At 45.6% G+C, this 16,789-nt stretch overlaps 1 protein-coding gene across 5 annotated transcripts in view; it reads left to right on the forward strand.

The window, feature by feature from the left end:
- The window catches only part of Extl3 (exostosin like glycosyltransferase 3), a 68,885-nt gene that overhangs the window by 43,242 nt on the left and 8,854 nt on the right, over positions 1 to 16,789 (forward strand). For 3 of the 5 annotated variants that reach the window (XM_042699832.1, XM_042699831.1, XM_042699834.1), the window contains exons 2-3: positions 4,621 to 7,234; positions 15,735 to 15,862. In XM_042699832.1, the coding sequence (XP_042555766.1) occupies positions 5,087 to 7,234; positions 15,735 to 15,862 (2,276 nt within the window). In that variant the 5' untranslated portion in view covers positions 4,621 to 5,086. Of the gene's footprint in view, positions 1 to 3,878; positions 4,123 to 4,620; positions 7,235 to 15,734; positions 15,863 to 16,789 lie in introns of all 5 variants that reach the window. The other 2 variants (XM_042699830.1, XM_042699835.1) reach the window with 1 other exon arrangement.

Genomic DNA, 16,789 nt, shown 5'->3' on the forward strand with positions numbered 1-16,789 from the left:
GGTACACCCAGCATTAAAATCACCCAGGGCACAACATAATCCCACAGATGAGGCTGAAGCTCGGGGATCAGGAGCCCGGGCTGGCCTGGGCTACCCAGTGAAACCTCTCAAAACAGGGCCCATCCCTGAAGCAACTACAGGAAGTCCCCCCTAACTCTAGAGCGTAGTCACTCACACTTGGGAATTCTCACCCTAAATGCAGATAGGACCTAGGTTTGTTTGTTTGTTTGTTTGCTTCAGGGGTGATCTGGGTGGAAGCCTGTATGCCCAAGGAAAACTACTTATTGATGAGTTCCTGTTGTGTATTTGTGGTTTGTGGAACCGGATCTTATAAATCTGCTCTTGGCTGTCTGTCTGAAGAGGTTTTCCTTTCTGAAGCCTCCCAAGCGCACACTTCTGAGGGCATGGTCATAATCTAGACTCTGACTTGGTTGGTTACCTTTTTGGTTTTCAGTTGCTGATGTGGTTGTTTCCCTTACTTTGCAGACAGGTTAACTTTATACAGTGAGAAGTTACTGAGGCGGTGGTTGTACTTGGTTGTACTGGGAAAAGCTTGCTTTGACCTTCTGGATCTTGTGAATGGTTACAATCAGTTCTTAGGAGGCTTTATCTCTAATGAGTTTCCGGGGAAAGTGCCTTTTATTTGTTTAAACAATAGAAGAAGGCAGGCAGAATCTTAACTGATAGGCATTTGTTTTAGTGCTGTTAACACTCTTCCTGATTCCCTGAACTGTGTACTCCCTGTTCTGTGGATTGTTTGTTATGACTGTGCTTAATAAGAAAGTCAGGAAATGTTATGTGTTAAGATTCAAAAACAATCAAACCTCTGAAATACCACTTTTAACTGCTTCACTGATTCCTGTCTGTACTTAATTTAAACTGTCTTTACCTAATTTTAAGGGCTTGTGTGGCTGTGGCCTAAACAACTGCAGACAGTCCTCTCACTCCAGGGCATCAGGGCACACACCGGTGGGCTTCAGTAATGGCTTTCCTGTTCGCTGCTGCTGCCCTAAATTTGTGAGGGAGGGGGCAGTCCACACTTTTCAGAAGTACAAAAGATTTCTCAATTCTCCGAACTCCTACTGTACTCAATTCAAAACCTAACCAATTGCTCTTTAGTTTTATGTCATTAACATCTCTCCAGCCAGATTGCCTTTTTCTAGTAAAAACTTTGTTACCTGTTTTGAAATCCCCTTTAGCACACCACATGTTCCAGGTCACTGCTCAGTAAATGATACCAGCTGAAGAGTCTTAGTTTACATTTCACTCCCACTCAAGCCTGAAATTGGGAGCCTCTGTTTCCTTGATTCAAGGAAAACACATTGTAAGACAAAATTTAGGGCTAGGATGAGGCCTGAAGGCCATTGTAGACTTAGAGTTAGGCTACAGGCTTAAAACTCGGCTCTACTTGGAGAATTTAGGAATGCTATAATTTTTTCTGAGGCTTTTTCCTCTGTTATAAAGAGAGGTGGAAAAGTTCTACCGCCAGCTAGGTTGTATTGTTTTGTGCTGGTATTGGGACTTCAACTGAGGGCCTCATGCTTCTCTTGGCTTTTTTGTTCAAGGCTGCTGCTCTACCACTTGAACCATAGCTACACTTGCTGGTTAAGTGGAAATAAAGTCACTTGGAGGTTTTCTGCCCAAACTGGCTTTGAACCTTGATCCTCAGATCTCAGCCTCCTGAGTAGCTAGGATTACAGGCACAAGCCACTAGTGCTGCCACAGGGAGGCTTATTGTGAAGATTAAATAAGTTATAGATAAAAACATTTGTGGAGCAGATAAGGATGAAAGTGAACTATAGAATTCATAAGTGGAGAGGGACTGGGAGAGAGAAGGAACAAAAGACACTGTATGAAAAGAAATGTATTTTATACTTGATTTGTGTAATTGTAATCCCTGGGTACATCACCTTTATAATAATAAAGTAAATTAATAAAAAAATTTGTGGGATACCGTGAAGGCGTTTATAAGGAACAATTTGTGCATGAAATGCTTAAATCAGAAACGGGAAAGCAGAACCTATATGCGGTGGTATGAATTGAAAATCCCCAGGATACAGACTACCGACTCAAAAACCAAATCTTGATTATAAGGGAATTTATTAGTAGTAAAAGGAAATTTAACAATAGCCAATTATAACCGGCCGGGACTACCCAGGTATTGGAAACACAGAAGCAGCCCCAAATAGCAACAAGCAGGGTTTTTATGCCCCCAAATGGCAGGGGGCGGGGGTATGTAAATGAATCTTTCTAACTCATGTTCTGCAAGCCAGGCAAAATACAGAAGCTAAATATCTGGTTGTCAGCAAAAAAAAAAAAAAAAAGGTAGGTACCAGGCCTACCGCTCAGAATAGAATTGGCTGCCCACAAACCTACCTCCCGTCCTAAGTTCTTTTTAGGGGCTTTTGTGAGTTCGTCTGGCAGTTTCTTGCCACGCTTCCCAGCAGCAGCAGCAGATCAGCATCGCCCGCCCGCCCGCCCACCCTGGGTTTTGGCACTCTCGTGGCTTCTCTGATGCTGCTGAGCGCCTCATTTCATTTACCTTATTTCAGTGGTGCATGTTTGTCATCTCAGACTTGGGAGCCGAGGCAGGAAGGTTTCAAGTTGGAGGTCAGTTTGGGCTGTGTGGTGAGGCCCTATCTCAAAACAAAGGGGGAAATAAATAATCAAAGAAACATGAACACCTTTGCCGTCTCAATAGAAAAATCTCCGTGGTTTGTGTACTTTCATCAAAGCCTAAATAGGATGGTGGTCCATGCTGGACCTAGCAGAAAGTGGGACTGCCTCAGAAACAACCAGAGCAAGAAAGGCTTGGAAGTGCAGCTCGGGTGGAGGAGGGAGCTGCCTAGCAAGTGTGAACCCCTGAGTTCAAGCCCTTTTGCTGCTCTTTTGGAAATGTAAAAAGGCTACCAGAATTAAAGCCTAGCAGTTAGGATACAGAACAGCGTAGACATAGAATAGAGAATAATGAGCTGGATCAAAGCTGTGGGCTAAGTCTGTTTGTGGCTCTCGTTTTACATGTTGTGAAGTAAGGATGATCTTTTCATTTTGAAAGTTTTTGTTTTTGTTTTTGTTTTTTTGGTGGAGCTTGAACTCTGGGCCTGGGCACTGTCCCTCAGCTCTTGAGCTCAAGGCTAGTGCTCTACCATTTGAACCACAGCACCACTTCCAGTTTTCTGGTGGTTTATTGCAGATAAGAGTCTCATGGACTTTCCTGCCCAGATTGGCTTTGAACCTCAATCCTCATATCTCAGTCTCCTGAGTAGCTAGGATTACAGGTGTGAGCTACCAGCACCCGTGGGGCGCCCCCTCCCTACCCTGGCCCCGGCCCTGGCAGGTTGCTTGCTATGTAGCCTAGGTTGGCTTGGAACTGTCTCAGCTTTCTGCATGCTGGGATTATAGGCATGTGCCACAAGTGGCTATGAAATTTTTTTTGGAAAAGGTGGATGAAAGAAATCAAGAATATTCTTTGGCACAGCATGGTAGGATTTCTAGATATGTTGATTTAAAATTAAAGCAGGCCGGAAACTGGAGTCTCATGCCTGTAATCACAGCTTCTCAGGAGACTGAGACCTGAGGATTGAAGTTCAAGGTCAACCCAGGCAGAAAAGCTTGTGACTCATCTCCAGTTAACCATCAAAACTGGAGGTGACGCTGTGGCGCAAAAGTGGTAGAGCATTAGCCTTGAGGGGGAAAAGAAAAAATGCTCAGGGATAGCACTTAGGCCCTGAGTTCAAGCCCCACCACCAACAAAATAAAAGTTAAAGCAGGTAGAGAGTTTCTATCGTCAGTGATTGATTGTAAAGTTTAGTGAGAGCAGGACTGGTGAGCCTACAGTACTCTCACATCCTCTGGGTTTTATTTTTTTTTTTTTACAGAAATGTTATTTCCATGTGCTCATCTCCATTGTAGAAGGTTAGGACACCGAGACATAAGGTTGACAACAGGCCTGTCCCTGAAGGATAAGAAGTAATGTTTCTCATTTCTGAGTATGCAATCCTTTTCAGAAGATCAATTTACTAGTTCTATTTTAAGAAGGAGCACATGATGTGTGCTAATGGAAGATAAATGGAAGCAAAGTGGAAAACACCTTTGTTTCTGGAAAGCTGCGTCTACTACTGGGTAAAGATCAAAGTGTTCTCTTCAACTCTAAATTAGACAAATGTCTCACAGTCACTTTGTTAAGTGGTTTGAAAAGAATTTTTCATACCAGGCACACGAGTACCGATATCCTGGCTGGAAAGCATAGTACTTTTCTTCACCCTATGTGGATGTCCAGGTCTCGGATGATAAATTCCTTACAGATGACTTTGCCTACTGTTGACTCTAGTTGGTTATCATTTAATAGGAAGAGGCTGGGTGGTGGTGGTGGTGGTGGTGGTGGTGTGTGTGTGTGTGAGCTGAGTGTTTAGGATGCGTATCTGGGGACATTTCTCACCACAAGTAATATACCTGTACTAGTCAGAATCACAGCTCTGTACTTACTGTTCTTTGAGACATATACCTGTATTCCAGCTGTTGTTCTCTTAGAAGACTTAAGTGTTTTCTAGAGGTGTACTGGAGAGAGGTGGGGGTTGGAGATAATCTCGTAAGACTGACACGATTCTCTTTCTTTTACAGGCCTGACGGTTGGCAGTGACATGGATGAGAGGCTGGCAATTCTAACTGCCAGCTTCTGTATAACTTGACTAGAAACTATGCATATTGGTTGGTCAGCAAAACCAGGGAACAAAAGCTATGGCAGTTGACGTGGTCTCTCTGATCCCAGACCATTGTTCCTGGGCTTCACCCGCAGGAGCCTCCTTCTCACCTCGGCAATGCGGCACCATTTCCTGCTGGGTGAAGGCTGAGGACACATTCCCTGGCCAGCAGCCAGGACTTAACATACGCCAGAATAGGGTTAGAGACCACTGCATTCGAAGCCAAGGAAAATGAAACTTGCATTTCATTTGGTGCCTTGTGTAGGGAATGCACGAACATTTCTAGAAGTGCATGTGAAAAGTGGCTCCGTTTTGTTCAACAGAAACATGGGTATGGCGAGTGACCCAATGTGATCAGCAGCGGCGGCGAGAGCCCTGGGGTACTCATGACGGGGTATACCATGTTGCGGAATGGGGGCGTGGGGAACGGAGGTCAAACCTGTATGTTGCGCTGGTCCAACCGAATCCGGCTCACATGGCTCAGTTTCCTGCTCTTTATCATTCTGGTGTTCTTCCCGCTCATTGCTCACTACTACCTCACCACCCTGGATGAGGCTGATGAGGCAGGCAAGCGGATTTTTGGCCCAAGGGCTGGTAACGAGCTGTGTGAGGTAAAGCACGTGCTGGATCTCTGTCGCATCCGTGAGTCTGTGAGTGAGGAGCTCTTACAACTGGAAGCCAAGCGGCAGGAGCTCAACAGTGAAATTGCCAAGCTAAACCTGAAGATCGAGGCCTGTAAGAAGAGTATTGAAAACGCCAAGCAGGACCTGCTGCAGCTCAAGAATGTCATTAGCCAGACTGAGCATTCGTACAAAGAGCTGATGGCTCAGAATCAGCCCAAACTTTCTCTGCCCATCCGATTGCTCCCTGAGAAGGATGATGCCGGCCTTCCTCTCCCAAAGGTCACACGGGGATGCCGGCTGCACAACTGTTTTGATTATTCTCGCTGCCCTCTCACCTCTGGTTTTCCTGTCTATGTTTATGACAGTGACCAGTTTGCCTTTGGGAGCTGTCTGGACCCCTTGGTCAAGCAGGCTTTTCAGGCTACAGCTCGAGCCAATGTGTATGTTACAGAAAATGCAGACATCGCTTGCCTCTATGTGATATTGATAGGAGAAATGCAGGAGCCCATAGTGCTGCGGCCTGCTGACCTTGAGAAACAGTTGTTTTCTCTCCCGCACTGGCGGACAGACGGACATAACCATGTCATCATCAATCTGTCCCGGAAGTCGGACACACAGAACTTACTGTATAACGTCAGTACAGGCCGAGCCATGGTGGCCCAATCCACTTTCTATGCTGCCCAGTACAGACCTGGCTTTGACTTGGTTGTGTCACCACTGGTCTATGCCATGTCAGAGCCCAACTTCATGGGGATCCCACCACAGGTGCCGGTTAAGCGGAAATACCTTTTCACCTTCCAGGGCGAGAAGATTGAATCGCTGCGATCCAGCCTTCAGGAGGCTCGCTCCTTTGAAGAAGAAATCGAGGGCGACCCTCCAGCCGACTATGATGATCGCATCATTGCCACACTCAAGGCTGTACAGGATAGCAAGTTAGATCAGGTCCTGGTGGAATTTACCTGTAAAAACCAGCCCAAGTCCAGTCTGCCCACAGAGTGGGCACTGTGTGGGGAGCGGGAGGACCGCCTGGACTTACTGAAGCTTTCCACTTTTGCCCTCATCATCACCCCTGGGGACCCACGCTTGCTCATCTCATCTGGGTGTGCCACGCGGCTCTTTGAGGCCCTGGAAGTTGGTGCTGTCCCTGTGGTGCTGGGAGAGCAGGTGCAGCTCCCGTATCAGGAGATGCTGCAGTGGAACGAGGCGGCGCTGGTGGTGCCCAAGCCCCGGGTGACCGAGGTCCACTTCCTGCTGCGAAGCCTCTCCGACAGTGACTTACTGGCTATGAGGCGGCAAGGCCGCTTTCTCTGGGAGACTTACTTCTCCACTGCTGATAGTATTTTTAACACCGTGCTGGCTATGATCAGGACTCGCATCCAGATCCCAGCTGCTCCCATCCGGGAAGAGGTAGCAGCCGAGATCCCCCATCGTTCAGGCAAGGCAGCTGGAACAGACCCCAACATGGCTGACAATGGGGACCTGGACCTGGGGCCAGTAGAAACGGAACCACCCTATGCCTCACCCAAATACCTCCGCAACTTTACTCGGACTGTCACTGACCTTGCCCGCAGCTGGAACTCTGCCCCTGGGCCTTTCTATCTGTTTCCCCACACGCCCTTTGACCCTGTGTTGCCCTCAGAAGCCAAATTTTTGGGCTCTGGGACTGGATTTCGGCCTATTGGTGGTGGAGCTGGGGGCTCTGGTAAGGAGTTTCAGGCGGCCCTGGGAGGCAATGTGCCCCGGGAGCAGTTCACGGCAGTGATGCTGACTTACGAGCGGGAGGAAGTGCTGATGAACTCCTTAGAGAGACTCAACGGCCTCCCTTACCTGAACAAGGTGGTGGTGGTGTGGAATTCGCCCAAGTTGCCCTCAGAGGACCTTCTGTGGCCCGACATTGGCGTCCCCATCATGGTAATAGAGAAGCATGCATGAAGTAGAATGTCGCGCTTAATGCCTTTTCTAACTTTCCTTTAACTATCCTAACCTTTAAAAGAGAGAAATACATATATAATATTCTACCCCATCCTCTCAGTGTTAGGGACTGAACCCAAGGCCTTGTATGTGCTAATACCCTGTTGTTGTTTTGAAATTGTTTACTGTTTATTGTTTATTGTTTTTTTTGTTTGCTTTCTTTTTTTTTTTTTTAGGTTTGGTTGTGGGGCCTGAACTCTGGGCCTGGGCGCTGTCCCTCAGCTCTTCAGCTCAAGGCTAGCGCTCTACCACTTGAGCCACAGCACCACTTCTGGCTTTTTTCTTTTTGCTTATGTGGTGCTGGGGAATCGAACCCAGGGCCTTAAGCATGCAGGGCAAGCGCTCTACCACTGAGCCACCTTCCCAGCCCTTTGTTTTGTTTTTTAAACCTGTACCGGTTTCTTTCCCTATGAAACTCCACATGCTGAATTTTCAGACCCGGTCAGATGTATCACTGCCTGCTGTTTGCTTTCTAAATCTCCCTAAGCTCCTCCATAGGGGATAGGCAGAGGTTTGCAGCCATCACAGTTGTCCAGAGGCAGCCTCCATGTGGGCAATGGTAACAGGGAAGAGAAGGCTTCTTCCCACTGAGGAAGAGCTGAGGATCTAGCCACAATAATTGGTATCATGTGACATATGTAGCTCATCTTAGGTCCGTGGGATCTGAAGCTTAAGAGCGATGAGTTTATTTTCCCAAGGTCACAATGAGCAACGGAGAAGCTGAGCTCCTGTGTGTCTGATTGCAGGAGCTTCACTTCCGTGTTAGTCACTCCTAAAGGAGCTAAGAGTACTTGTGTCATTTTCTAGGATACTGTAGAGGCCTTGGGTTTGATATTTAGGAGTTGAAAGTCCTGAGCCTCCTATTCTATGTGTCTTCTAGGATCTTTTTCTTTTGTTATGTTTTGGTTTTTTTTGTTTTTTTTTTTTTTGTCGGTTGTGGGCCTGAACTCTGGGCCTGGGCACTATCCCTCAGCTCTTCAGCTCAAGGCTAGCACTCTACCACTTGAGCCACAGCGCCACTTCCAGCTTTTTCTGCTCATGTGGTGCTGAAGAATCGAACCCAGGGCCTCATGCATGCAAGGCAAGTACTCTACCACTGAGCCACCTTCCCAGCCCTTCTTTTTCTTTTTTTAAAACTTCATTTATTTATTTTTTGTTTATGTGGTACCAAGGAATCTAACCCAGGGCCTCGTGTATGTTAGGCAAGCGCTTTACCACTAAGCTACTTTCCCAGCCTAGGTTCTTTTTCATGTTTACTCCCATTTCTCATGGTCAGATGCCGTACGTTATAGGAAAAGTACTGGGTAACTATGGAGGATGGGGCACGATGCCCAATGGCTTTGTGGGTCTGCTTGCAATCCAGAAGACTCATGCGAACCATGTCTCTGAAATGTGAGGGCTTAGAGCAGGTCTTAAAGTGCAAAATAGTTGTAGAGAAAGGTACTTTTTGAAGGATGACAAATGGTCTGATGGGCCATGTATAGTTAATAGAATGATGCTTAAGAGAATAGTCTCCCCCCACTCCCTTTTTTTTTTGTGCTGGTGCTGGGAATTGAACTCAGGTCCTGGAGCTGTCCATGAGCTTTTATGCTCAAGACTAGCGCTCTACCACTTACCACTTGAGTCACAGCTCTACTTCTGGCTCTTTGGTGGCTAGTTGAAGATAAGAGTCTCAAAGGCTCTCCTGCCAGAGCTGGCTTCAAACTGATCCTCAGATCTCAGCCTCCTCTGAGTAGCTAGGATTACAGGTATGAGCCACTAGTACCTGGTAAAAATCAGCTTTTAGGTTTGATTTGTCTGTAAATGGATGTTGGTCTAGTCCAATTGTTTAAAAAGTTATTCCTTTGGAGAAGTAATTTGAAGTATTTTCTAAGCAGTAGTTGCATAGTGTAATAGAAAAGGTGTTTTAGAGTGATACGAACCTGAGATCAAGTAGTCATTTTTCGAGCTTAGGTAAGTTAATTAGCTTCTTTGACCTCAGTGTAGAGATAATACGTGTAGGATACTAGAAAGGAGCTCAAGGAGGATTGTTTGGTTCCTTCTTACTCCTTACTTTCAGAGGAGACAGTGTCAGCCTCAGCTGTGTTATGGACAGCGGTAACTGACCTCAGTGGTACAGGCTTGGATTGTCCGGCACTCAGGGTCTCCTTGACCCGTAGCTGTAATTGTGCACATTATATACATTAGCAGTCTTTCTAACTAAATCATATTTTAGCAACTCATATAATAGAATTCATCACCTGAGGCTTTTCAATACTGAAGGGTGTTGAGAGCTTTTAATCTCAGTTTTTCTTACATATTAATAAAATTTCTATAAATGGAGAGATCACTCCTAGAGGCTTTTCCTTGAATAACTTGCACTTCCTTTCTCACGTACAACTTTGAGTGTGATTTTTTTTTCAGGAATGCTTGCTTTGTGGAAGGTACATGGATTCATGCAGTCAGTGCCTTTGCTTTCCATTTTTCCTGAGTTTGTGCCACCTTGTGAACACTGGCTGAAATGCATCACAGAATGGCCTGAAAGAATTGTTTCTTTAATTAACTCTGGAGAGAAATAAGTGATCTTCTGACTGATGATCAGTCCACTGCAATAACAAAAATACCTGTTAGACATTCCAGAAACAGGGCTGAGAATGTGGCTTAGTGGTAGAGTGCTTGCCAAGCATGCATAAAGCCCCTGGTTTGATTCTTACTGATCAATACTGCATAAACAGAAAAAGCAAGAAGTGGCGCTGTGGCTCAAGTGGTACAGTGCTAGCCTTGAACAAAAAGCAGCTCAGGGACAGTGCCAGGCCCTGAGTTCAAGCCCTAGGACTGGGGAAAAAAAAAGAAATTCCACAAACAATAGGGAGTTATTCTGCATAGCTTTCCATATTAGGAGTTTAATCTTTTTCTAGTTATTTAAAAGACAAAATGGTTTCCAGCTGGAAGGTTTCACTCCGTTCTGTAAATGCTTTGCTCTCTGTTTAAGGTAGACTAGTGTTTAGGGAACAGTTTGAAATTGGTGACCTCTTGGAGTAGGCAGATATCCAAACCAGAGAAACAGGCCACTCTCCTGTCAGAAAATGCCATGATTATGTCTGTAAGCAGACGTAACTTATTCATTATGTTATGATTAACAGGTCTTTATATAATTACCAACCAGATGGTTCCTGGGCCGTCTAGTAGAGTCCAGTCCTTTAGGGAACATGATTTGAAGTCAGCATACTAGCTAAATGAATCAATTTAGGAGCCTTTATGTTATTTCAGAGTACTGGCAGTTTGTGCTTCTTTTATGCTCAGGTTCTAAGAGCATTATAGCTGGGCAATAGGCATAATGCTTGGAACTCGTCAGGTTCTACGTATTTGGGTAGAGAAGGATTGTCTTATGGGTACCTTACATGTTACAATTCCTCATTGTTTCCTTAAGATTATTTATGTAACAAAGGGGCTTGCCTTAGAGTAAATGGCCTGAATTGCTGCTGTGCTTGGACTCAGGTTCAGCCCAATCCAGTGGGACTGGTTGGGCAAGGAGACTTGTCAGGAGATGTGAGAAGTGTGGCTCTCTCCCTGATTGGCGTGGGATCTCAGTGGAGAGCTGTGGGGTGATGGCTTGCCGCTCATCTGTCTCTCATCTGTATGTAAACAGTGAGGCTCACTGGCTGTGGACCAGAACCACAAAGGTATCTGATGAAGTCAGAAAGAAGATATTACTGTGCTAAGGAATATGCTGTCTAGTCTTTACCGTTGGTTTTCAGTAGTTTATGATTTGCCTTGGCATGGTTTTCCTTGATTTTTACTCTGAAAAGTGTATATGTTTTTATATTAGCAGGGAGTGGATTTGGTTGGACTGAAAATTCTCTCTCGAATAGTTACTCCAGTGTTAGCTGAGTTCCTTTGTACTGATCCAGCATGGCCAGGGGAGGGGAGGGCCAGACACCAGGAGGTTTTTTTCACAGCACTCAGAGCTCCGCTCTCTGCCTACCCCAGACTCCTTCCTCTTATTTTCAGGCCAGAAAGTCTGGGTTTTGTATGCATCTCCAGCTGTCCTCCAGGGCCGACTCTGGCCTACTCTCAGGGGGAAGAGCAGCACTTAACCCTCCTATACCGGCAGGTCCCTCTCTATATTGTAGCTTCCTTCATCATTTTCTTCTATTCATTCTTTAATCTCTTCAGGAAATTGCTGTATTAGGATTTTTGTCCAGAGCTGTGGTGTTCATTTATGAAGCAGGGTTGAATTTGGTTAGAGCTTACTAAACTCCTAGAAGCAGAAACCTCCAGATAATCCCTTTATGACATTAGTCCCACCAAAAATTATTCTGACCTGTTTTACTCTGCTTCTTCCTGTCTTTGCCTTACAGTGTTCTGTAGAATGGGAATCTTACCCTTCCCCCCCCCCCCCCCCTGCACATATACACCTTTTGTTGGTTGTGGGGCTTGAACTCTGGGCCTGGGTACTGTCCCTGAGTACTTTTTCTCAAGTCTAGTGCTCTACCACTTAGAACTGCAGTGCCACTTCTGGTTTTCAGGCTGGCTTTGAACAGCCATCCTCAGATTTCAGCCTCCTGAGTAGGTAGGATTATAGGTGTACACCACTGGTGCCCGGCTTGCCCTTGTATGTTGTAAGACCAGCGCTTTTAGCGAAATAGCACTTTCAGTTATTAACAGGACAGCAGAACTGACTCAAAACAGTGTTCCTCTTCACACTGCACACTTGTTCTAGGACAGTCTCTGACAGCCTGACCCAGGGGCTGTGCTTTTCATCCCTTCTCCACAAAGGGCACAGCTGATTTACATGGGGTCTAGCAAAAGGCTCTTGAAGAGGTGACATCTGAGCAGCAGTTGAATGAGATGAGGATGGGCTGTGCAGGAACACCGTGCACCTGGGCGGGCTGTTGTTGCAGGGAGAGTTTGGAAGGAGGTGGTCAGGGCACTGTGTGCACAGCCAAGAAGACAGAGGTGGAGACTGGGCTTTGTCCTTTGTGTGTTGGGGCGTTGTGCAGGACTGTGAGGGAGGAGCAGACACAGTTAAATAGCTGGCGTTGAGGGGGGATGGACCTGGACCAGGGCAGAGGCAGTGGGTACTGGTGATTCACATGAGTGTACCACATGTCCTGAGGGGACTGGAAGGTCTCAGGAGGCCAGAATACACCATTTTTCCCCCAAAAGAAAACTGATAAACAGCACAGTCATTCACCCTCTCTCAGAGCCTTGGTATTTGAGTTGAACAAGAAGTCTGCTGGGAAGCTTGAGTGCCATGCCAGGTTGTCTATCAGGGAAAAGGAAAGAGAGCTGGATGGGAAGCTGCCTCTGTGGAACTCTTTTTTTCATTTTCTGGAGCAGTTAGCATTGTGAACTTTCAGCTCTCGGGCTGCTGCTGAAAAGGCATTAGTCTGTCTAGACTCTCCAGCTAGGTAGAGGCAATTATAAAGGCTCACTCCTTGGAGACTTCGCTGAGTTTTATTTCTGATCTTGTCCTTGTATGAATCAGATGATAATTGCCTGAAATTGTGATTTCTACTTGAATCAGTTCACCCAGAAAAAGCTTATTACCCAGCCTCTTCAGGTCCAGACTGTGCAGAGGTTGGACAGTGGTCTTCCTGTTCACGTTCCCAGTATAGCTGAGATGAGTTAGACTTGTGGGAGCCAATACATTCCCCCTTCCTTTTTTCTTTTTCTTTTTAAATGGGTTGGGTAGGCTGGCCTTGTTCAATTATCCTCCTGCTCTCAGTCTCCCAAATAACTAGGGTTGCAGGTGCTGTCCTTGAGGTGTTTTTTCCCCCCCCCAAGTCTAGTGCTCTACCACTTGAGCCATACCTTTGCTTCCAGCTTTTTGGTGGTTAATTGGAGATAAGATAATCGTACTGGCTGGCTTTGAACGTCTTCAGATCTCAGCATGCTGAGTAGGATTACAGACTGTGAGTTACCCCTGCAGGTGGTCATGGGGCCTGAACTCTGGGCCTGGTCACTGTCCCTCAGCTCTTCAGCTCAAGGCTAGCGCTCTACCACTTGAGCCACAGCACCACTTCCAGCTTTTCTGCTTATGTGGTGCTGAGGAATCGAACCCAGGGCCTCATTCATGCAAGGCAAGTGCTCTATCACTGAACCACCTTCCCAGCCCCAGGCTTTATTATTCAGACAAGGTCTCACATATAGCTCAGGCTGGCCTTCACTTGCCAGTTCTCTTGCCTTCACCTCCTACTTGCTGGAATTTGTGAGAAAAGCTGTCTTTTGCATCAAAGTGGGTTCTTTAATCTTCTAGTAAAGAATGGAAAAGAAGGGTTGGGAATGTGGCTCAGTGGTAGAGTGCTTGCCTAGCATGCATGAAGCCCTGGGTTCGATTCCTCAGACATAACCAGAAAAGCTGGAAGTGGTGCTGTGGCTCAAGTGGTAGAGCACTAACCTTGAACAAAAGAAGCTCAGGGACAGTGCCTAGGCCCTGAGTTCAAGCCTGAGGACTGGCAAAAAAAAAAAAAAAAGAACGGAAAGGGGGAACTGCTTTGGAATAAGGAAAGGTTTGTGAAATGTAAGGTTTTGTCTTTAGTTATTCCTAGGTGGAATTAAGATGCATGTCAGATGGGTCAAGAAACAGCAGTGGGTGTGGGTATGTTTTTGAGATTACTTGTGTACTGTTAATTTTACTTCAAAGTCTTTTAATGGCCACCTTATTATATAAGTACTTCTTACCCTCTTCCAACCAGCCAGTCATGATTCTTACCCTCTTCCAACCAGCCAGTCATGAGTAGATTGTGAACTTGAGCTCAACCACGTGGAGCAGAGGGGCAGGGCCTGCTGCATTAGCGTTAGGGTGGCCGGGAGCAGCCTGCCCGGCTGCGTGTACTAATCAGGTTTTCAGCCGGTGGCTCACCCTTCTCCAGTGCGTTGTGCCTTGCAGAGACAGTTCTTTGTCTTCATGTCTGCTGCTGTGACTTTTGGAGAGTATATTTACAACAGAATTACAGGGGTGAACCACACACCCTGTTGCTAACACTTTTTGAATTGTGTTTCCGTCTCTGTTCTGGGCACTTTGTGTGCATTCTTTCAGCCAAAGTTGGGTCTCCAGTTTGTGCCATTTTACCTGCAGTGTTATGAGAATCCTCAGCAACCTTTTTATTTTTTTTTTCCTTAAAAATTAAAACTGGCCTGTTTCAATCTAAAACATGCAAACTTCTAGAAGCTAATGCTGATCGGTGCGTCTACATTCAGGTATGTTTGATCCTTTTTGTTCTGATTTTGGTGCCCAAACCAATATTGGTTAGGTTACTGAGATTTAGCCATTAAGCACAATAGCTTTGAAAACAAAACTTTGGAAGAAAGTTCCCTTTCCCTTCCCTGTCTCTTGATATCCATTTGATTGGCTTTAATAAACTTAATTGGAAAACTGATTGTGAAGTCTAGGCCAAACTGCATTTGTTTTTAGACCTCAAGGTTTTCTACAGAACAATAGACTTGCTTCAGCTTGTAAACTGGACAGCTACTTTTGTATATACTCTAGATATTAGATCATTGGTTTTTCCTGCTCCTCATTTTCAGATTCAGAGTTAGGCTTGTATAGGATGTCATGTGTGGCTGACAGTACTGGTCTTTGCAAACAGCATGGTGCTGTGGTGACCTGGCTGAGCCTGTTCTTTTCCACACGGCTCTGATGGACATGTTTCCCCTTGGCACCAAGGCTTCTCTGGATTTACCATGTGTGGCAGTTGCTGGGGATGTTGACAAGTGCAGGTTTGGACTCAGCCGCTTGTGGACTGCAGTCGTGATTCTGACAGCCCCAGGGCCATGTCCCTGCTGCCAGCCTCCAGGTCACCCTGAGTCTGGCGCTGTGATGTGTTCTTGTTTGTTGGTAGCACTGGGGCTTTAACTAGGGCTCTCACGATTGCTAGGCAGGTGCTCCACTACTCAGGCTATACCCTAATACCGGGTCGTTGCATCTTTAAAAAAACCTTTTGTGTGTGCGTCAGCACTGTAAGCAGGAGTTGTAAAAGTGAAGTGACTAAACTCAAGAGATAATTTCCTGTATATCCTCCCAAAAGGTCTTAAAGTTGGAGAACAGAAATGGCCTAAACTCGAGGGATTTCTGAATTTGGTTTTACAATTTCTAAGCAAGCTGGGGATTCTGGAGGTAGGCCCTGGAATCTTAGATCTGCTCTGCCACCTTGTGTCCTCTTGGGAAAATGATTTTTTATTTCCCAAGACTGTTTATTGCACATCTAAAATACCACTCAGCTTTGGTTTCTTTCACAAGAAAATTACTTAACCGTAAAGCTTAAAATGTGAAATCCTTATGCATTTCTTGAATTGCAAGGCACTTTTTATTCATGGAAGGCATATGCTTGATCATACCAAATTATTCGTTAAACTTGATAGTCTCTTTGGCCTGTTAAACATTTTGGATCTGCCTTGTGTAATGCAGCGTTGGTTCCCACTGTTTTTTTGTTGTTGTTTTTTTCCCTTGTCACAGGTGGTTCGCACTGAGAAGAACAGTTTGAACAATCGATTCTTGCCCTGGAATGAGATCGAGACAGAGGCCATCTTGTCTATCGATGATGATGCTCACCTCCGCCATGATGAAATCATGTTTGGGTTTCGGTAAGGGAAAGAGTTTTAATCAAGAAACACTTTGAGGGCTGGGAATGGTACAGTTATTGCCTTGCATGAATGAAGCCCTGGGTTTGATTACTCAGTACCACATAAATAGAGAAAAAGCCAGAAGTGGCACTGTGGCTCAAGTGGTAGAGTGCTAGCCTTGAGCAAAAAGAAGCTCAGGCGAGGTAAGCCAAGAGTGAAGAGACAAACGGTACATGGTCTCCCTGATAAGTGGATGCTAAATCCAAAATGTTAGGTGATACGACAAAACTAACAGGACTTAAGAAACAAAGAACTCCCACTCATCTGGTTGAACCACTACTAAATATCCCCATGCTGCTGATCACATGTATTGTGTATAACATGTGAACACCGTTATATGTTATAGACTGTGATAGACAATTTGCTCCAGGAAAGTTAGAATGAACTTGTGACTTTAAATGAGCATCATTATGCCACAATAGTGTGAAATTCCGGAAATTATGTAATCACAAAATCAAAAAAAAAAAGAACCTCGGGGAAGGTAGGGAGGGAAGGGATGGTAGGGGGAAAACAATGGAGGGGGTAACAATGTTCAAGAGCAAGTGTACTCATTACCTCACTCATGTAACTGTAACCCTCTGTATAGTATCTTTATAATAAAAAAAAAAAGGAGAGAAAAAAAAAGAAGCTCAGGGACAGTACCCAGGTCCTGAGTTCAAGTGCCAGGACTGGAAAAAGAAAAAGGAAAAAAAGACACGTTGCAAGTAGCAGAAAACTAACTTGAGCCTACATTAGGCAGTAAGATGAGTTTCTGGTGGCGTCTCGGAGGTCATAAGGGCTCCCATGGGCTGAGGCTGGTCCAGGGTCTTGAGTAGTAGTGAAGGACTCCTTTCTCATCCTCTCTGGGCTTGCTTTACTCTCGTAGTGGGGTTTTCCTTCTGAGTCAGG

This window comes from Dipodomys spectabilis, unplaced genomic scaffold (assembly GCF_019054845.1).
Source record: "Dipodomys spectabilis isolate Male_0828 unplaced genomic scaffold, ASM1905484v1 ptg000263l, whole genome shotgun sequence".
Taxonomy (NCBI): domain Eukaryota; kingdom Metazoa; phylum Chordata; class Mammalia; order Rodentia; family Heteromyidae; genus Dipodomys; species Dipodomys spectabilis.